The sequence below is a fragment of the Lepidochelys olivacea genome (assembly GCF_965140295.1).
Source record: "Lepidochelys olivacea isolate rLepOli2 genome assembly, chromosome: 3".
Taxonomy (NCBI): domain Eukaryota; kingdom Metazoa; phylum Chordata; order Testudines; family Cheloniidae; genus Lepidochelys; species Lepidochelys olivacea.
Window position 1 is genome coordinate 146,552,430 of NC_140413.1, and position 22,496 is coordinate 146,574,925.

A 22,496-nucleotide genomic window follows, 5' to 3' on the forward strand; every position below is an offset into this window, starting at 1 on the left:
CCCCTGAACGACAAAAACCGCCACCCCGAACGACAAAAGTTTTACCAATGAAAAGTGCCTGTGTGAACCTACCGACAAAGCTACTGCTGCTCGTTGTGGGTGGAATTTTTTTGTCGGCAGGAGAGCTCTCTCCTGACGACAAACAGCAGCTACATTGCGCGGCTTTTAGCAGCACGGCTATAGCGGCACAGCCGTGTTGCTAAAAGCTGCATAGTGTAGTCGTAGCATTCTATTGGATTCCACCCGGAGGGAAGAGAAGGCATGAAAGATAAAAAATGGCCTATTGCAAGACAATTGCAAAAGTTGTTGCCATCATGGAGACAATTTACAATTGAGTCAAACATCTTGTTCTGGACAGGCAGCAGTAGGAAAAGTGGGTTGCCTCATGTGCCACTATGCACAGGAGATTCTAAGCCTAAATAAGTCACAGATGGGCAGTATTTGGACCACTAGCCTTATTTACTGTGTCTTGGGTTTGGTTGTTTTTTGTGTGAAAATTCTTGCGTGAAAGGCTAATTATTTTAATCTCTACGTTCTCAAACAAAAGGTAGTAAAATAGATGATGTTTCTGAGTAAATGCTAATGTCATTCTGATATTCAAGGATTTAATATTTGCAGTATTTATCATATTTTAGCCTGGCTCCCAGTTTCGTTCCTGCTAAACATTCTTCAAATTTGGCATCCATTTCTTGGCTTTGAGCTTCAGTGAACAGATTCTTCCAATCTCCAACAGTACCTGCAAAAGAACAATGAAATAAACTCATAAATATTCCTGGAAGTATAAGATCACCTGTCAGGTAGCGGTAGATAACAATGAAATGCTGACACAAACAGTTGGAATGACTGAACTTATTGCCACATTTCAAATCAATATGAGGCTTCAATGTGGATGGTGTTCTTAAAATTTTAGGTTAAAGAAAACCCTTTGCACTAAATTTTACAGGTATATATGCATGCACCTTTTACAACCAAGGTATTTTCCACAGAGCTCATATTTTGAAAGAACAGCATTCAGTGCCTGAGTGATCATCTAGCTAGGGATGTCCTTTTTCAGGAGAAGAAAATTCATTATCAGCTATGAATTAAATGCATTAGTTCTGCATTTGGGACCTCCTGAAATGGTCACAACAGTCATGCATCTTATCAAGCCTTTTAAATGTTAATTAGCTCCCCTGACCAATTTGGATACCTGTTCTAAACTCTAGGCCTATCATCGCTCTGTATAAATGTACCTTTTCTGAAAAGGATGGGACCAAATTTTCCATGTGTTTCTTGGGATTTATTGCTCATTGATTCAAAGGTGGCATTCTCTGCAATAGACTGAATCTTCTCCTCAGGCAGAGAGAACCCCAAAAATTCAGCTATTTGTTTCACTCCTTGAGGTAAGTTCTGAAAAACAAAAATGCGATAGAGTTATGTATAAGTTAAAGCAAACATGCCAGACATTTTCCCTCTATCTTGTCAAATGAATGTAGTTGATAATATTCTCATCCATACAAAGGGCAGAACATTAGAGAAATATATTCAGTTCAGCAGCAGGAAGTTGCAGGAATGGTGGTTACTTTTGATAAGATTTTGGAATGTGCCTCCCTTCCCAAATGGCAATGTGTTAAGTGAATGCTCTCAATCTTCTGCATGGATCTCTTTATTTTAGTATTAATTACTACTGATAACATTTATCTAGCCACATCAATTAGTATTGTTCTATATAAGCATTGGCATTACCTAACCCAGAGAATTTACAGTTTAAGATCCTCAAACTGCTAACATGGACATGCTTAACTTTAAGCACGTGAACGGTCTCACTGAAGTCAATGGGACCACTCTCATGTACGTGCTTAATGTTGCAGGATCAAGGCTGTCGTGCTTGAGGAGGGAGCTGGGCTAAAGATAGAAGGGCTAGTAGCCAGTGGGAAAACAGGCTGCAACATCATATACCTGTTCTCTGCACAATAAGGTTTTGCCTGGGACAAAATGAAAACTGGATGGGACAAGATGCTTGAGAATATACTGAAGGGAGCAATTCTGTATCAGAACTGAGTACAAGACCTAATAAGTCTTTTCCATTTTTAACTTTCTACACATATTTACCTCTTTCATTTCTTCATAGGTGATGATCATGATATTCTCTTTATCCATGTGTTTGTTCCAGGCAAGAGCATAGTCAAAATATGAGCTCCAGCAGACTAAAATGAAGTTAAGGCAGACAGGTCAAAAACAGAAGATAATTTAAAGTAATATTTAAATTGCCCCAAGATGAAATGTATAGGTTAACTTCAACATAGAGTCCTGGAGAGCTTAGATCGTCTAATCCTTCAGTACTCTGTTCTTAGTTCTTTTTTTTTCCTTTTTCTTTTTCTTTGGGGGGAGGAGGGGACAGATGTTATTTTGGAAGTCATTCACTCCAGACTTGACTTTTCACTTTCTTCTTCCAACTATTTTTACATAATCAAGCTATACCGTTTCTACATGACAAGTTTTAAAAAAAATCTGTTTACAACAAATTAATTCTTGAATACATTTTGTAGTAATCAGTAACACAGCCATGTGTGTATATTCAATCTATCACATAACCAGGCTAACATTGCACTTATGAAATGGCAAAGTTAAAAAAAAATAACCCCAACAACACAGATTTAAGGTCCTGCAAACACTCACCATACGAATAATTTCCTTTACTTTAGTGGGATTATTAATGTGAGTAAATTTTACTCACATGCATAAGTGCTTGCAGGGATAGGCCCTTACAAAATATAAACAATTAGTTTCTACCAGTATACATTATTTTCCAATAATTGTTTACTAGAATATGGCACAGACTCTTTGCTATATTAAATTTCCTCCATTTGCTTCAGGGGCTGTAAGGCAGTTTATGGTTACGGTTCCCTGATTCTCTGCCCAGCTCAGACCTGGCTCCACGGTAACTTCAAGCAGCCTAGAGGCTACTCTAACCTATGGTATGTGGCAAAGTCCCCAAGGAACTATTCACCAATTAAGATTAGTCTCTTGACACCACCCCTGTGCCAGTTATAGCGGCAGAATAGTACAAGAATCAAGAATGCCAGCTTTGCATCCATGGAAAGCTCTCCTACATCAGGGGATTTCTCAGCCGGACAGATCCAGCTGAATTCTGGTCTCTTTCCTGACAGAACTGCACAAAAAAAGGGGTGAAATAAAGAGACTTTGCTTATATCGTACATAGACACTGAATTATACTGTCAGCAACTTCTCAAAATCCCTGAAATGCACCTCAGTGTCAGAGTAGCTAGTAATGACAGAGGGTTTGGCTTGATATTTTGTTAAAGTGCTGTTCTCTGCAAAATGAGTATGTAAAACAAGGCACCTTCTTACTAAACAGGTCTGTTTTCCTAGGTATATACAGTGCCCTCTCTGCTTACTTTAGGAAATAAAATGCATCTTAAAAGGAGTGAAAAGCATTAAACTCTGCCAAATCAGCACAGTTAGGAGAGTACAAGCTGGAATCTATTCCATTTTGTGCAACATCATCTTCAAAATAGCTTGCTAAATTGGCATGACAGGCCAGTGGGGTTGTACAGATGTTACTAAGAGTGCAGTTTGGCCTGCAGAGTCCTTATCACTGGCAGCGGTGTTGAAGAAGGAAAGAGTCCAACTTGATTCACAAATCCCAGATGGAATTTGAGGAGCTGGCAGTTACATAAAACATTGTTTGTTTGTAAGCCTAGCACTTCTGATCTGGAAGTAATAAAGAGATGTGTACAAAATCCACTATGCCATTTTTACAGTCTCTTTTTCCCCTTTACAAGAGAACTTCACTTGAAATGCTGGGTGGCTCTCACTGTCGTTTTCCTTGAGTCTGTTTCAGCCCGATTGCTATGAAGCTTCTTGACATGACAGGAAATCTGTAACTCATGTCTGCTCCCATTGCTTTGACAGCATGAACGCTCTTTGGAATACTCTTCTTTCCAGCATAATAGTGCTCTTTGTCAACAGATGATAGTGAGACTAATACTGAGTTCTTCAGTTTACAGAAAGGGGTTTATCTATTTCAGTTGTAGGTCAAACCTCTGCTCAATTATAAATAAAGAGCCAAATTTTCAAAAGTGCCCAAGAGATTTAGAAAACCTGAATCCCATTTTCAAAAGTGATTTCGATATAATGGGCAGATAGGTGCCAGGGGGAATTTTCAAAAGTGCTTGAAGTCTATGGGAATTAAGTACCTAGGTGCTTTTTGAAATCTCGCTAGGCATCTATCTGCATCTTTAGGCACTTATATAACTTTAAAAATATGGCCTTTAGGTGATAAAGTCTCACTGAAAGTCAATGAGGGTTAGGCTCCTAAGTCACTATGGCATTTTTAAAAATTTTATCCCAAACCTTTATTTTGAATTGCTCTAAAATGTGTACCCCTGCTCTGAGATGCAAATGAAAGCAAGAGAAAAAAGTAGCTGAGAACAAAGGGGGAGAAACTCACTCATAAATCTAGTTGTTAAGATGTGAAATCAGAAGAAGGATAATGCCTGCCAGAAAGAAAAGGAAAGCTGGAGTTTACCCTTTGTGTGCTGGGGATGAAGTGGAATCCCTGTATACTGCACCATCCTGACCATTTGAATATCTCCACAGCAATGCTCCGAGTGCTGAGCACTGCTCAGGGTTGAAGAAGAGTGAAGCACCTTTGACTCCTTAGCACCAGCTCCCCTGCCCTCCCCAACCCAGATCATTAGTTTGAATCCATTTGGGATTAGTTTTTACATGATGATCACAGACTCCCTTTTTGGACTGCAGACCAAAGAAGAGTTGAGAACACTGTACTAGAGTGTTTATAAACGCCACGAAGAAACATAGCAAAGATCTAATAACTGTACCTTCTCCACTCATGAACTTCTGAAAGAACTCATCCCAGGAGCTGACATTTGGAAGCCCAGGATTTTTGTTGTAGAAGTGGTAATAGGATACAGCTGCATCTTTTGGATTTCGAAGTAACACCAGTACCTTTTAAAACAGCAAAGGCACATGAGTCTTTGGTATTTTAAGGTAACCTTTGATCTCAAGGGTCCTGCATTAAAAACGTATCAGCTCTTACAGGAACTGAAATTTGGAAAGTGAGGCCCCAATCCTGCAAATTGATTTGTGTGGAGAGACCTTACACCTGTTTGGAGCCCCTATGACTTCATGGGGGTTCCATGGAGCAATAAGGGCTATCCTATACAGCTCACCTTGCAGGGCTGGGATCTAAGATTTGACCTTTGTGTGAATTACAAACAACCACCAGTAAAAACTGAATTCCACTTTTATAGTGAAAGATGTCAGATTATGGGATCTGAAAAAGCGAAGTAGAGAACTAGAGTTGGTCAGGACTTTTTCAGTGAAATGTTTTTTCACCAGAAAATGCTGACTGGCCAAAAGTTTTCCCAGAAATTTATTCATTTCTGGTTAAAATGGGAGGGAGAGAGAAGCATACACACACACATCCCAGAATAGCCAAAGTCCCAACAGTTACGGCATTAACTTGGAACATCAGAGACCCAGGTTCAAGTCCTTGCTCTCCTCAATTTGTTTTTTCACAAAAAAAATTCCACCGTTCTTGGTTACATCCCAATGCCGAACAAAACCAAATGCTGTAACCTTGAATTTTTTTGTGAAACTGAATTCCTGTTTTCCAGGCAATCCTGTAGAGAACTTTTGCCAGAGGAAAACTGGGAGTTGCTTGGAAAGTGAATAATATCAAATATTAAAATGCTCACTTACCTTTGCGTTACTCCCCAAAACAGCCTTGGGAATATTATCACAATGGAGATATGTGATAAAAAGACGTGGCGAAGGTAAACTTTTTATTTTCTAAATCAAAACAAAAAGTATATGTGAAAAAAAAGGAATCACAACATATCTACCTCGAATATGTTGACAATTTATAATATGTGTATGTGACATTGCACCCCATAATGTTTTATGGAAATATGCTTATGAAAGTAAATATGACATAACTAGAACATGTTTTATGCTAAATAGGCCATGTAACATATCTCTGCAAAGATTATGATCTACTGAATATATTCATCCTATTTGTATGCATGTATCGTTTTTGTTCTCGAAGTTATGAATGTTGGCTGTGTACTTGTTTGATTGTAAGTCGCCTTAGTAAGACATTTGGTCAGCTTCTTTAGAAAGGAATTTGCAAGTTAAGTGCCCAGTCAAGAAACACTTAACAGACAATGGTTCTTGGAAGACTTCAATCCACATAAGAAGTCTACCTGAGGATGTTGAAGGTAGCATGTGAACAATGGCTGCCACCTGTAAGCTCTGAGTCATGCATGGACATGTGACTTGCCCATGTGACTCCAAAACTCCATTTTGTAGCTGGTTTCTATATCGGGGAGGGGGTGTCCACCCACAAGAGAAAGTCTATTTCAACCCCTCCATTTTGTCTTCAGCTGGCTCAAGAGATAGCCCTCCACCCCCAAAGGATACCTGAAAGAAACTGGAGCAAAGGAAGGTAACAATAGCAGGGGTGAGTGATTGCTGGATCCAGACTAGAAAGAGACTAGTCTGTAAAAGAAGCTTACTGGAACATCTCTGAGAGTGAGATTTCATCTGTAATCACTTTCTTACTGTATTAGGCACAGGCTTGCGTGTTTTACTTTACTTTACAAGGTGGTTTTACTGCACTCAACACTCGTCCCTCTGCAGTTTAGCCCTATTGAAGTACAGTACCCGCTGCACTGTACTCCAAAGGAGAAGGTTGGATATGATACCTGGACATACCCAAATCTTTAACAATCCTGGGACCCTCCCTTCCCCCAGCCCCCACAGTGCTGATGTGTTTTTTTGTCTCTCTCCTCCGGTTGTTTTTTAATAAGATAATTGTTTTGGTGTGAAAGCAATCTTTATTCCATTAATTGAAAGCAAAGAGAGCCCCACAAAGGAACAGGCAGTTTCCTTACACTTTCATAGTGCATCGTCTGCACCAATCACAATCACCTCCTGGCATTACAAGAACTGCACTCCTGAGCATAGCAACAAATCTTAGTGGCTTTCAGCTTCAAATTGCTCCCTCAAGGCATCCCTGATCCTATGGACCCATGCTGCGCCCCTCTAATAGCCCTGGTCTCTGACTGTTCAAATTCAGCCTCCAGGCACTGAGCCTTAGTGGTCCAGCCCTGTGTCAAGCTTTCACCCTTCCCTTCACAAATACTATAGCGTGTACAGCACGCAGCTATAAGCATAGGAATATTGTCATCAGCGAGGTACAGCCTCCCATAGAGGCAGCGCCAGCGGGCCTTTAAATGGCCAAAAGCATACCTAACAGTCATTCTGCACTTGCTCAGCCTGTTGTTGAACCGCTCCTTGCTGCTGTCCAGGTGTCCCATGTATGGCTTCATAGGCCACAGCATTAAGGGGTAGGCGGGGTCTCCCAGGATCACAGTGGGCATTTTGACTTCCCCTACGGTGATCTTCTGGTCTGGGGATAAAGTCCCTGCTTGCAGCTTCCTGAATAGGCCAGTGTTCCGAAAGGTGTATATGTCATGCGTTAACGTCCGTGAAACACCCACGGTGATCCACAAGCACCTGAAGAACCATAGAGAAATACCCCTTCCGATAAATGTACTCAGTGGCTAGTTGGTCTTGTGCCAGAATTGGAATATGCGTGCCATCTGTCGCCCCTCCGCAGTTAGGGAAGTCCATTTGTGCAAAGCCATCCACAATGTTATGCATGTTGCCCAGAGTCACAGTCTTGTGGAGCAGGATGTGGTTAATGGCCCTGCACACTTCTGTCAACCTGAGTCCAACTGTTGACTTTCCAACTCTGAACTGGTTAGTGACCAATTGGTAGCAGTCTGGAATAGCCGACTTACACAGTGCACTCGCCACGCGCTTCTCCAACAGCAGGGCAGCGCTCATTCTTGTATCCTTGCACCACAGGGCTGGTGTGAGTTCATCACACAGTCCCAAGAATGTGGCTTTCCTCAACCGAAAGTTCTGCTGCCACTGCTCATCATCTGAAACGTGCAGGATGATCCCACCCCTCAGTGCTTGTTTCCCGAGCCCAAAAGCAGCATTCCACTGTGGTCAGCACCTCCGTGAATGCCACAAGCAATCTCGTGTCATGGTTACTACGCGTGGTGAGATCAATGTCAGACTCCTCTTGCCTTTGTAGTTTAAGGAATAACTCCACTGCCGCTCATGACGTGTTGGTCAGAGCGAGCAGCATATTGGTCCACAGTGCGGGATCCATTCCTGCAGACCGAAGAGGCAGGGCACGCAGTACACAAACCTTTGAAAGATGGCGCCAAATGCAGACAGAAGCACAGGGATTGCTGGGATGCGAAGCAATGCATCACAAGGCATTGGGAGAGGACCCAGGATGCCCCGCAACCCCCTCCGCCTTCCCACAACTCTTAGTAGAAGAAGAGATGCTCTGTGGGATAGCTGCCCAGAGTGCACCACTCCGAATACCACTGCAAGTACCACAAGTGTGAACACACTGTTACGCAAGCAGCTGACGGTGTGAACACACAACAGCAGTTTCTCGTCAATGCTCTCTAAGTGGCGCTGAAACTGCCGGCACAGTAACTCTGCCAGCATAGACGTACCCTTAGTCCTGCAACACTGTCTCAGATTTTACCCAGGTTTTGCTCCATTGCTGTCAGTCCATATGATCTCTTAACTGAGGTTCCTAAATAGTTTCAAACGGTAATTAATTAAGTCTCACAGCACCTCTGTGACAAAAATAAATAATATCTCTGTTTTACAAATGAGGCAACTGAAGAGGAGAGATGAAATGTCTCGCCTGAAGCCAGACACAGGTCTCCTAACTCTGACTCCCAATCTTGTGCATTACTTATAAAACCACATAAAGAAAAGTAACAGTCCATCAGGTGTTACTACTCATCGTTTGCAATTATAACATATAGACACACACACAGCCATATACACTGTTAGAGTCACACATTCCCCTGACCTTGCAAAGACGTAGGGCTTGGCTACACTTGCAAGTTAGAGTGCATTATATCGGCCCCAGGCATCCTAACTTCTGAGGTGTCCACAGGGCCATCCCTAGCCATTTTGGTGCCCTACGCAGGCCCCCCTCACCCCCATGGGGGGGCTGTGTAGGGCCCCAGGCCTCTGCAGGGAGAAACTACCCACCAGCCCTCACCGGCGGAGCAGAGCAGGCTGGGGTCGGATCACTCCACTTCCTGCCACCCGGTGAGTACAGGGCAGTCAGGCCCGACCCCACACTTATGGGGTGGCGGGAAGTGGAGTGACCCTGCCCCAGCCCACTCTGCTCTGCTCCCTGGGCTCCCAGCCTTGGGGCCCGGGGGGGGAACAGCCCCGCAGCACTCACCGGCAGTGTGGCTGGGAGCCAGCAGAGCGGAGCAGGCTGTGGCCGGGTCGCTCTACTTATTGCCGCTGGTAAGTGCGGGCCCAACTCCTTGCAGTCCTCAGGGGAGTGGGGACGGGGCTGGGGTGGAGCAGGGGCAGGGGCTTTGGGGAAGGGGTGGAGTGGGGGCGGGGCTGGGGCAGAGCAGGAGTGGGAAGAAGCCAGGCGGAGCAGAGGAGGAGGCCATGGAGAAGAGGCGGAGCAGGGCCTGGAGCAGCACGCAGCTGCTTAGGTCACCAGGAAATTTAGTGCCCCAAATCTGCTGGTGCCCTAAGCAGCTGCGTACGTTGCTTATGGGTAGGGACGGCCCTGGGTGTCCACACTGGCAAGGCACTTAGAGCGCCTGGACTCTGCAGCTGGAGCGCTCCTGGCAATCCACCTCCACGAGAAGCATAAAGCTTGCTGAGAGACGTGTTGCATTACTGCACGGGGATTGGCCTCCGGAAACATCTCATAATCCCCTGAAGTCAAGTGGCCACTCTTCTCATTGTTTTGAACTCTGGAAGGTTGGTTTTTTATGAGAGTATCCAGTTTTGAGAGCTCATTCTTAATCTTTCCCTGTTTGCTTTAGAGGATGTTGATCAGGTGGTTCCGCAGTTTCTTTGAGAGGGTGTGGCACAAGCTGTCAGCATAGTCTGTGTGGTATGTAGCTTGTAATGGCTGCAGGCAAGCGGATATCCCCTTTCAAAGCTCCATTTCTGACAGCCGGCATGTTTATCTTCTCCGGGACACAAAGCAAACCATTACTGTGGAATGCCACTGCTGCCCAGGCACGTGTGTGTGAGAAAGAGGTGGGGGGTGGGGGGGTCTGCTGCCATCTGAACTTACAGGACAGCATGCTGACACACACTGCCCCCCAAAACACACTGTCTCTCCCCCGACATACACACAACACAAGTGTCACACTCCACTCCACCCCCTCCTCCATTTGAAAAGCACGCTGCAGCCACTGACACATTGGGATAGCTACCACAATGCACTGCTCTCGGTGGCGTTGCAAGAGCTACTAATGTGGCCACACCACTGGGCTTGCAGCTGATTGTGTAAACACACGGCAGCGTTTTCCCTGCTGCGGTCTCCAAAGGCCGGTTTAACTCCCAGCACTCTGCATCTGCAAGTGTAGCCAAGCCCTTAGGCATAGGCTCGACTTCACTTTGGAAAAGTCACACCTTAAACTAGGATGGATAGAAATCAGAAATAATCAGCTAATGACTTCATTAACCTTTTCTTCTCAAAAGATTTTTAAAATATTGCACTCAAAATTGACACTAAGGATTGGAAATACTAATACAGCAGTAGGAGGTCCAGATTAGAGTTAAAATTAATTTCTGTTCTTTTAGTATGTTACCCTTCTGCCCGTCAGAGTTGGCAGCAACAAGGGCCGGGTTCAATATCTAGGGGTTCCATTCCAATAACACAATGCAAACCGGCTCGAGCCCCCACCCAGTGACCTGGGACAAATATATACCACCCCCGCTGGGTGCCTCCAAGAGGCAATACTTCCCCTCTCGCAAGCACATAGTCTGAGTGTAGCAAAAGTCTTTTAATAACAGAGAGAAACAATGTGGCATTATGTTGGGGAAACACCACCAACCGGATTCATAACACAACCCATGAGCAAAAACAACCCCACCCCAGGCAAATTGGGGCATGCCCTTTTCCCTTTGGTTCTTGAGTCCAGCAACCCCAAATCACCCAAAGTCCCAAAAGTCCAATGCCCCAAAAGTCTCTGTCCCTGGTCAGGGCAGCCCCAGAGTTCGAAAGTTTATCTGCAGAGCTTTACCTCCCAACCTGGGTGGAAATGGGACGGGGGTAAGAGGCACCTTATGTGATCTGAAGCTGACCGCCCCATAGCTCCATAGCGGCGCTCCACTCCGCCAGCCGCCCCACAAACTCCTTCGCTCAGCTGCGCTCCGCTCCGCCAGCCGCCCCACGAACTCCTTCGCTCAGCTGCGCTCCGCTCCGCCAGCCGCCCCACGAACTCCTTCGCTCAGCTCCACGGCCCACAAGCAGCTCCTGCCATCCACACACTGCTCCGCGTCGAACTGCTTCACCAGCCGTCCCGCAAACTGCTCCACAATATATCTTCAGGCTCCCCCACTACTTAACACAACACTCAGTGCAAACTGCTCCACAATATATCTTCAGGCTCCCCCACTACTTAACACAACACTCAGTGATTTCAGCTCTTAGGTGAATTCAGCTTATAGTAGGGGAGCCCCAGTGCTGGTGCACTGTCAGCCCAAAGTGAGCTCAGCAGCCTATAACTAGACTTCTAATGAAATCAAAATTAGCTCTGATATTCCACAGTGGAGAGAGGAGGACGTGCAATCAGCATGTAAGGCCCTCACCAAGGGGCCCATACCACCAAGTATTAATACTTGTCCCCAGCCTCTCTCCATTCACACAGTTTTGGAACCCATGACCCTTGCCTAGCGAGTGCTACTTAGTTGATGGTGAATCCCTCCATCATAACAAAAGGCCACGTACAGTTCCAAGCACAGTTCCCATAATCAGGGTAATAACAATTTATTCTTCCTGCCCCAATAACAGAGACACTGGGGATCCCACAGCAGCCAAAGTGACCATTTGGGCAGCTATGGTCTCATTCTAGGTGTGGTGGGTGTGCCTATGCAAATGAGATCGGCCCCTGAAGTTCTTTTCCACAACTTGCCACACCTCACCACCAGATGTCAGGGTGGAGCTCATCCTGACACTGCTTACATCCTCCCACCAGCCGAGACTTTGTCGTCCCGACAAATCACACTCCCTTTATACCAACTCATTGGTTTCCTCCAAAGGGCCTCAGGAAGTCCACTTTAGCTTCCACAAGCCTGTGTGCTAAATGTATTGGCTCCTCACTAGTCACCCCAGGTGCATCATAAGTTAACCGTTTCACTGGTCTTATCACCCTGTCTCATCTATTGAGAATCTCTGTTGCCGAAGTAGGGGGAACATCCTCCTGAGTGACGGATGGAGAGGCTTCCCTGGAGGGTCCCTCGGCTACTGGTGTAGGCCCCTGCACTCCTAGTTCTAACGCTGGAGGGTCCAAGGTGCCCAGGACATCCTCTACCTGTCTGTCCCCATTGTCCAATAACCTGTGTGTGTCATCACAGGGGGGTCTCATCAGCAGCACCGGGGTATCAGAAAGGGGCCTAAATAGTTCCGCCATTGGGTTTAGGGCGGAAGAGGGAAAACTCTCGTTTGGTTCAGCTGATCGAGACTGAAATCTTGTCTCCATCCCAGGATACACCAGGGTGGTGTCTTCCTCCTCAGACTCACTCTCAGATGTGCAGAATAGGGGTAAGTTAGCTGCAGGGGGCCCACTGTCTGTGTTGGATGGCGGCTTTGGTCTAGCACCTCTGTTCTGCCCGGCGGCCCTGCCGTGGCCCATCTCACAAGGGGTGCTTACCAATTCCCCCACAGGGAGCAAAAGGTTTCTATGCACCGTCTTTATTTGCCCTGGACCGTCTTCAGGTTTGATCTTGTAGACCGGCAGATCTCCCAGCTTTTCCATCACCAGGTAAGGTATTGCCTTCCATCTGTCAGCTATCTTGTGTTTGCCAGCAATACCCAAATTTCGCAGCAGGACTCTGTCCCCCGGCTGGAGCTCCTGCGAACGCACTCTAGCATCATATCGATGTTTGTTGCGGTCTGCGTTCTTCCGAGCCGCAGCGGTAGCTAAGCGATAAGCATCCCGCAGCTTTTCTCTTAGTCGGGATACATATTGCTGATGAGTTTCATAGCTATCTCCATCCTCTGATACACCAAAGCACAAGTCTATGGGTAATCTTGGTTCTCACCCAAACATCAAGAGATATGGGGTGACTCCCGTAGCATCGTTCTTTGTGGCATTGTAGGCATGCACCAGAAATGCGACATGCTGGCTCCAGGTTGCCTTCTGCTCTGGTCGCAAAGTTCCCAACATATCTAATAGGGTTCGATTGAACCTCTCTGGCTGAGGATCACCTTGGGGGTGATAAGGCGTTGTCCTAGACTTTTTAATTCCTGCTATCTTCAGCACCTCCTTCAGAAGGTGACTCTCAAAATCCCGCCCCTGATCAGAGTGTATCCGAGCCGGGAATCCATAGACTGAGAAATATTTGTCCCACAATACTCGAGCAACGGTGGTGGCCCTCTGATCACGTGTGGGATATGCTTGTGCATACCGTGTAAAATGGTCAGTCACTACTAGAATGTTTCCAACATTCCTCTTGTCTACCTCTACAGACAAGAAATCAATGCATACCAACTCCAAAGGTTTGTTGCTGGTGATGTTCTTGAGATATGCAGCCCTCGTGGGCAGAGTTTTCCTTTGAACACATCGAGCGCAAGTCTCACATTTCCTGCGAACATCTTCAGCCATTCGGGGCCAATAGAACCTACTACGAATAAGTTCCAGGGTCCTCTCCATCCCTAAATGCCCAAAGTCATCATGCAGGGCCCTCATGGCCAGGGCTCTGTACTTTTTTGGCAGTACTAGTTGTGCTCGTTGTTTTTGTAAAGGGTCAGTGGTCATTCGGTGTAGCACTCCCTGAATCAGTTTTAGTTTGGTCCATTCTCTCAATAGTAGTTTACCCTCCGGGTTAGGTGGGACAACCGCAGCTGGGCTTCGCCCCTCCCTTTTGGCAAGTAGTGTATCACGAATGTCAATATCTTGCCGCTGGGCTTCTTGCCAGTCAGCCGCATTGAGCATGGGCAAAGGAGATTGGTCTAATGCAATATAGTTCACCGAAGCAGAAGGCATGCATTCAGGGGGCAGGCCCAAAGCTTCTGCAACACATCCCTGAAAGCCTTCACGGGCCTCTGGCCCTCGGCGACTCACACTGCAAATAGCTCTCACTCCATCTGTGGGTATCACAGCAACTTCTGGAGCCTGCGGACGCCTGGACAATGCATCTGCATCTACATTGCTTCTCCCTGATCGGTACTGAATGCTGAACTCATAGCTAGCCAAGGCGGCCACCCATCTCTGCCCTGTAGCATCCAGCTTAGCACTTGTTAACACATAAGTCAGTGGATTGTTGTCTGTCCACACCTGGAACTGAGCACCATACAAGTAGTCTCGAAATTTCTCAGTGATGGCCCATTTCAAGGCTAAAAACTCCAGCTTGTGGGTGGGATAGCGAGTTTCACAATCAGACAATCCTCGGCTGGCAAAGGCTACAGGTTTACATTTGCCTTCCACTTCCTGGTACAGGACTGCTCCCAGACCCTCCAAACTGGCATCAGTATGCAGGATAAATGGTTTGCTTGGGTCAGCAAAAACTAGGACTGGAGCATGAGTTAGGCAAGTAATGATTTCTCGAAAAGCCCTTTCACATCTCTCATCCCACCGTGGCCCAAATGGTGCAAAGGGGCCATTGTGTCTCTGCACAGGAGGCTTTGGGGACCTCCCCTTATTCTTGGACTTAGATTTGTTCTTGCTGGACTGATGTCCCCTGGTAAGATCATTCAGAGGCTTTACAATCGTAGCATAGTTTTTCACAAATCTGCGGTAGTAGCCACTAAATCCAAGGAAGGTCTTGAGTTCTCTGTAGTTACTTGGACGTGGCCATGTAGTGAGTGCTTCTATTTTATCAGGATCAGTACTCACACCTTCTTGGGACACAATGTGACCCACATACTTCACTGAGGTTCTGCAGAACTGGCATTTGTCAATTGAAAGCTTCAGACCATAATCCTCCAACCTATCAAGCACTTTAAGAAGTCTTTCTTCATGCTCCTCTAAGGTTCTTCCAAACACAATCAGGTCATCCAAATAAACTAACACTTGCAGTAAATTCATGTCTCCCACAACTTTCTCCATGAGACGTTGAAAAGTGGCAGGTGCTCCAGAAATCCCTTGGGGCATGCGTTCGAACTGATAAAACCCTAATGGGCAGATGAAGGCTGTCTTCTCCTTATCTTCTTCTCCCAGAGGGATCTGGTAGTATCCACTTCGAAGATCCAACACAGAGAACCACTGGCTTCCCAGCAAACAGTCTAAGGCGTCTTGCACTCGAGGCATAGTGTACTGGTCGACCACAGTACGGCTGTTTAGGGTGCGGTAGTCAATACACATCCGGATTTTCCCATTCTTTTTGCGGACTACCACAATGGGTGAGGCGTATGGGCTGCGGGACTCTGTAATGATGCCATTCGCAGCCAGCTCCTGAAGATGATGTCGCACATCTTCCATCTCAGAGAGAGCAATCTTCCTAGATCTCTCCCTGAAAGGTTGAGAGTCATGTAGTCTGATATTGTGCTCTACTCCTTTTGCACATCCCACATCCCACTCATGCAGTGAGAACACCTTGGATCTTTCACAAAGTTTCTTCCTCAGGCGATCTTTCCAGTCCTCGGACACTGGTGAATCTCCAAAGTCAAACTTTGCTGGGTCTATTGTCGGAACTTGAGTTTCACACTGGGGTTTTACAATCGACTCAGGCTCAAAGAGGTCTGCTATCTTTTGTCCTTGCTTCACAAAAATATCATGACTCGTTTCATTAGCAATCAGTATAGTCACCCTTTCCTGGGCTTCAGCAGGTAGGGTTATGACTCCACTGGGGACCAGCACTCCTTCAGGGAGCTCTCCTCCCATCGGCTGCTCTATCATTGCTAACGTCCCTTTACTGCCTTTCAGACAGGTACTCATGACAAGCACTTCTTGCTCCGTCCTTGCAGGCACTACTAAGGGGGTTGTGCCCGCGTACTTCAGTGCCCCAAGCGGTAGCTCAGATGTGTCCCTTTTAGCGCTCTCAATTTTCCTATAGGCTTCAGCACAAAGCGTATGGATCATCAGGGTATTCAGGTATTGGTCCCCAGCCCGCCTTCTGCAGTAATCCGCGAGTACCTTGAAGAGACTGGAGTTGGTCCCTATCAGCACAGACACATCAGAGGTCCCTTTAGGGTCAGGGCATATTAAGGCAGCTGTGTCTACCTCTTCTCTCACCCCAGCAACCTCCTCTGGGAATTCCAGGTGCACTATGACATACCCTTGGTAGGGGTATTCATCCATGCTGAGGCCACACAGGCCAAGGCCAGTCAGTGGCTGTATAGGCAGGTGCCTAAGCATCTGTTGGTAGAATGACTGAAATATAATAGTCACTTGAGATCCAGTGTCAAGCACTGCTTTACACTCCACCCCTTCGATCCTCACCATGACCTCTGCTCGAGGCCCTATCAGTCCTGCAGGGATCCCAGCTGGACAGTCTTTTCTGGGGGAATCTTCAAATCCTGCAGACCTGGGGGGTCCCCGTCCCCAGACCCTCTGGCAGCTACCGGATCTCTCCCAACTGATCCTCAGCTTTCCATACACTAAGGAGGGGTTTTCTTCATTACGGCACTTGGCAGCACTGTGTCCATCCTGACCACATCGGTAGCAGAAGAATTGACCTTTCCCCCTTCGCCTGGGGGGGATGGTGGCTCTAAGTGCGGGCTTCTCAATCGCCACAGTTTGAGGCTTCTTATTCCTGGAAGTCTTAACTCGGTCAACGGTACTTTGCAGCTCAGCTATCCGTTCCGTCAGGACCTGCATTTGTTGGGCAAGTTCCTCTCTGGTGCTCACCATCAGTACACTGGCCGTTTGCAGTGGTGTTGTGCTGGCTGGCTCCGATGTTTGGGCTTCCCAAAACTCACTGGCAGCCTGCCTTTCTTCCCCCTCTCGGACCTCTTTTATCAGCTGGGAGTAACTTGGGGGATGTTCCCGTCGTTCTCTTAGCCGGAGATGAATCCCATAATCAGGGTAATAACAATTTATTCTTCCTGCCCCAATAACAGAGACACTGGGGATCCCACAGCAGCCAAAGTGACCATTTGGGCAGCTATGGTCTCATTCTAGGTGTGGTGGGTGTGCCTATGCAAATGAGATTGGCCCCTGAAGTTCTTTTCCACAACTTGCCACACCTCACCACCAGATGTCAGGGTGGAGCCCATCCTGACACTGCTTACAAGTACACAAAAGTCAATTTCATTTCAAATCACACTTGTTTGCCCGTGTTTTAATCTTTTATAACATGTTCCCACATACAAAAAGTAATTGAGAGAATTAACTTCAAATTACTTGATATGGAAGTGTATACCCACTCTGTAAAGTGTTTTGTACTTATATGAGATACTGTAAAATATAGACATTTAAAAAAATACTAGATGCTAAAAATAAACTTCCTGAATTAGTCCATGCTGACCTGAAATTTTTCTGGAACTCCAAATTCAAGAATTTGTAAATGCTTTATTTGTGGTACCTCCTTCCTTAGAACTGCGGATGTCAAGTCATTTAAAATGTGTTCAATCCAATTAGTTCCTGAAACATAAAATAACTGTTAGAAGGAGCCAAGCAGGAATTTCAGAACTGTAGCCTGTTAAATATCTAGCATAACTTTCTAAAGAGTCAGTATACTAGTCCTTCATATAACTTGTAGGTGTTCCATTATATAGCTTGTAACAGTTGTAGGTACACAATTTTCAGACAGAAGTGTGATTTTTACATTGAGTGTGTCTCTTTAATGCAACATTGGGGGCGAGACTGAAATCCTGTGCTTTGGCAATTACAAGTTAAGTTATATATCCCCCGCACAACTGTACTTTATTTACATTGCCTATGTGTATATAATGGCAACCCTTGTAAGCACTTTAAGGCTGCTGCTTCTGCTATGTACAGCTTGTGAACACAGTGTAAGGATATGCCTACACTGCAATAAAAAACCCATGGCACCAATAGCCTGGGTCAACTGAATCTCACAGCCTGGGTCAACTGAGTCAGGCTCGTGGTACTAAAAATAGCAGTGTAGACATCTGGGTTCAGGGGAGCCTGGGCTTTGAAATCCCACAGTGGGGGAAGAAGGTGTCAGAGCCCAGGCTCCAGCCCAAGCACAAATGTCTACACTGCTATTTTTAGCTCCGTGTCCCAAGTCCTGTAAGCCTGAATCAATTGACCTGGGCTCTGAGACTTGGTGCAGTGGGTCTTTTATTGCCGTGCAGTGACTCAGATCTTGTTGCTACACAGAATCTCCTTCATGTAGGAGGAGGAGATCTTTGCTGCAAGACTGAAGAACAGAGAAGTGAAGATAAGGTTTCCCTGCAACATCCTCAAACTGCCACCTGCTCTTTCTCTATTCCCCAGTCAGCTCAGTTACTACACATATGCTTCCTTTTGGGTTGGCAGGGAAGAGTAGAGCACGGGCTGTGCTCAGGAGTAACTATCTGTGGCAAAAAAAGAGTATTACTGGGAGAGGAATGCCTTTGTCCAACAATCACACGATCCCTGCAAGGGTACTATCATGAGTCTGGGAGAGCCGAGTTCAAGTTCCTTCTTCTCATCAGGAAGAGGAGGAATTCATCTGGGAATCTTCCACATCCCAGGTGAGTATCCTAAACACTAGGCTAAAGGTTCATAGATTCCAAGGCCAGAAGGGATCATTGTGATCATCTAGTCTGATCTCCTGTATAACACAGGCCATAAACATCCCCCAAAGAATTCCTAGAACATATCTTTTAGAAAAACATAATCCGTCCCCTTCCCCCCCAAGTCATTTTGTGCAATTAGGCTGCCTCTGAGGACACCTAATGGATCAGGCCCTACAGATGAGATAGCTGGGACAGTGCCTATCTGCCTCTGGCTTGAGGATCATGATGGGCTTAGGTGTGAGGTAGGCATCTGGGTGCCTCCCAGAGGCATCAGTGTATTTGCCCAGAGGAAGAAACATAGGTGTCTGGGAGACTTTTACAGCAAAAATGGAGGTGGTGAGTAAATTTAGTTTGTCTATAGCATAGGCAGCAGCTGAACTGGGGATTTGTAAATTGGAATGGTGCCTAAAGCTAGGACTTTGGTACCTAAGTCTGGAGTTTGTGCATCTACATTCCTTTGTGGATCTGGGCCAAACAGACACCAGCCTAAATATTACCAAGTGTTCTGAAAAAATCATCAGTCTTGGGCTAAGAACAGCTTCGATAAGGGTATTGAATGGCATGTTGTCATAACCATACAGCTACGGGTAGCCTAGAATTCCTCCTTACCTGGAAGGGATTAAGAAGCTCAGATAGCCTGGTTGGCACCTGACCAAGAGGACCAATGCGGAAAGGAGATACTTTCAAATCTTGGGAGGGGGGAAGGTTTTCTTTGTGCTCTTTGTTTTGTGTGGTTGTTCTCTCTTGGGACTGAGAGGGGCTAGACAGAAATCCATCTTCTCCAACCCATCCCAATCCAAGCCTCCAATATTGCAACCGGTAGAAGTAAACCAAGCAAGGCGGATTAGTTTATCTTTTGTTTTTCTTGTGAATTTTCCCTGTGCTAAGAGGGAGGTTTATTCCTGTTTTCTGTAACTTTAAGGTTTTGCCCAGATCATCTGTGTTTTGAATCCGAATACCCTGTAAAGTATTTTCCAAACTGATTTTACAGAGATGATTTTTACCTTTCTTTTTCTTTTTTTTAATAAAATCCTTCTTTTAAGAACCTGACAGATTTTTCCATTGTTCCAAGACCCAGGGGCTTGGGTCTTTGATCATTTTGTAACCAATTGGTTAGGATATTATTCTCAAGCCTCCCCAGGAAAAGGGGTGTAAGCGCTTGGGGGGATTGCTGGGGGAAGAGGAACTCCAAGTGGTCCTTTTCCCTGGTTCTTTGTTAAATCACTTGGTGGTGGCAACGTTACTTAAATCCAAGGTACAAGGGAGAATTTGTGCCTGGGGAGTTTTTAACCTAAGCTAGTAGAAATAAGCTTAGGGGATCTTTCATGCGAGTCCCCATGTCTGTACCCTAGAGTTCAGAGTGGGGAGGAAACCCTGACACATGTATCCCCCAAAAGTGGTGCTATTGCACCCTTAACCTACTGGTGTGTGAGGGGGAGATTCTGCCAAGCAGGACAGCAAGTTGGAACATGAGGTTAAATCCCATCATGGGTTTTGTTATCCCAGCTGGGAGTGTCTCCCACAGCAAGGGCAATCAGGAACCTAGTTAAGCTCAGACTCATAAAAAAGGAAAGGGCTGATTTATTTTCACAAGAAGCGGAGACAGGGTGTTACTAATGAAAACCAGGACAGTGAGCTCTGGAGGTATGAGGGATGCCTTTCCTGTTTCTTTACAGTTGACTGTTAAGCTACATTAAGAGAATGTAGCCATGGATTTTCCTGATTTGTGTTATTCTGGCTGAATAAGAACCCTACATACAGAGGTGCAAGTAAGCCGGTACGGCCCGGTACGGCGTACCGGCAAGAGCCCGTGCGCTGTACCAGGGTGGACCAGCTTCCCCAGGCGGCAATTTCAAGGGCCTGGGGCTCCCAGCAGCGGCTGGAGCCCTGGGCCCTTTACATTTCCACCAGAGCCTGGCTGCTGGAGCCCTGGGGTCGCGGCGGTGGGGCTCCAGTGGCTATTTAAAGGGCCCACGCTCGGAAGGGGCCCTGGCTGCTCTTCTCTGCTCCCCGCTCTCTCCTATGGGGGCAGAAGCTTGGTGCTGCCTTCTCCCGGGGCTCTGTCCTGCTGCTGCAGGGCAGGCTTCGCAGGCAGCCCAGCTCCCCCCTCCCCCGCCTCTTCCCCCAGTGTGCTGCATTCCCCCTCCCCCACTCACTCTCTCTCCCTGCTGCTGATAAGCTGTTTGCTGGCATGAGGAAGCAGAGAAGAGGTGGGGGCAGGGCCTTGGGGAAGGGCATGGAAGGGGGCATACCCCCTCCAGCCCCCTGCCGTGAGCCGCTCAGGGCAGGGAGCTGGGAGCAACCCCAGCCCACACCCCCAGCCCTCTTCCCTGTCTCCTGCACCTCCCTCACACCCTCATGACCCCAGCCCTCTGCCCTGACTCCTGCACCCTCCCACACCCCATGCCCTGACTCCTGCACCCCCCCACATCCCCACCCTGAGCTCCAAACGGGAGCTCCTGCACCCTCCCCCACCTGTGTCTGAACTGTCTTGTCTGTGTCTGTTCTAAACTAGTGATGGGGTCCGTGCCTCTTTATACCGGTGTACAGCTCTAAGCCTGCCATTAGTGTGTTATTAACAAAGTTTCGGGGCAGTTCAGATTCTGTTCTGGCTCTGAATTCTGTGGACTGACCCCCATCTCTTCACCATATATATGAAGGTATAATGCTACATAGGCACAAAAAGGCAGAATTACAGCAACTATAGGAATCAAAAGCTTAAAATTTCCTGACACTTGTATATTTAAGCTCACCATAATCTTGCATGATTCTTTGTATTTAAGTTATTACAGCCAGCAGCATGTCTATCGCTGCTAGATTAAACACACATCTGAAATTACGGAGGAGGAAAACACATGGCTCACAAGCACACTGTTTCCCTGTGACAAATGAGGATTTACTACTGCATGTAGCATTTGAATTTCAGTGCTTTTCTGCATTCTTAGAAAATGATCACATATATTTGACATCTAAGCACTTTTCTTTCAATTTTGCACCAAAAAAATCCAGACTTACCGCATTTAGGATAAGCAGCTAGGAACACATCATCTTTTCTAACTTCCATGGTGTCCAATGCTTGGAAGGTCTCAGCGCAACACAACACACTAGGGTATAGCACCCCCTTGTACGTGATCAGCAGCTCCTCAGGTTTTTTCCCTTCAGCTGCATCAAGAACTGCATCTATTTCCCTAGCAAAGCTGCTCATAGCCATGGTTGGAGTTTGCTTTGCCTTTTGCCAGACTCTGCCCTTAAACCGTGTCTCTAGTCCTCTTTGGGAGGAGAGAGAGGAGGAGGCTGATAAGGAACTCTTCCATATGAACTCACTGGCTTCTCTGCTGCATCACCCTGTTTCTCTTGTCCAATAAGGGAAAGCCAAACTAAAAGAAGTGTTGACTTACAGGCTCCTGGTGTGAACTCTTCGTCATGAACTGTAATGGATTTCAGCCAGTGTTGAGCATTACATTTAACTTGCGCTTTCCTTTGGTATGAATTGTAATGGGAGAAACTTCTGGTGGGATAAGGGTGAGAAACAAATTGTGCTTGTTCAGCCCCTCAGCCTCCATGTGGAATGGAATACTCTTCCACCTAACCCACTGGCTGTTAAGTTTCCACCAAAGGTAAAGACAGATTTCAGAGTAGCAGCCGTGTTAGTCTGTATTCACAAAAAGAACAGGAGGACTTGTGGCACCTTAGAGACTAACAAATTTCTTTGAGCATAAGCTTTTATTTTGAGCATAAGCTGTAGTTCAAG

At 46.4% G+C, this 22,496-nt stretch overlaps 1 protein-coding gene across 1 annotated transcript; it reads right to left on the bottom strand.

The window, feature by feature from the left end:
• Window positions 1–585: 585 nt before the first annotated feature.
• On the bottom strand, window positions 586–22,199 carry LOC311518190 (sulfotransferase 6B1-like). Its single transcript, XM_084623755.1, has 7 exons — window positions 21,761–22,199; window positions 17,527–17,642; window positions 5,728–5,817; window positions 4,845–4,971; window positions 2,092–2,186; window positions 1,233–1,389; window positions 586–736 (listed from the first exon to the last, which is right to left on the bottom strand). Exons 1-7 carry the CDS (start codon window positions 21,954–21,956, stop codon window positions 606–608), a joined length of 912 nt encoding a protein of 303 aa, XP_084479881.1. The 5' UTR covers window positions 21,957–22,199; the 3' UTR covers window positions 586–605.
• Between the last annotated feature and the right edge of the window lie 297 nt (window positions 22,200–22,496).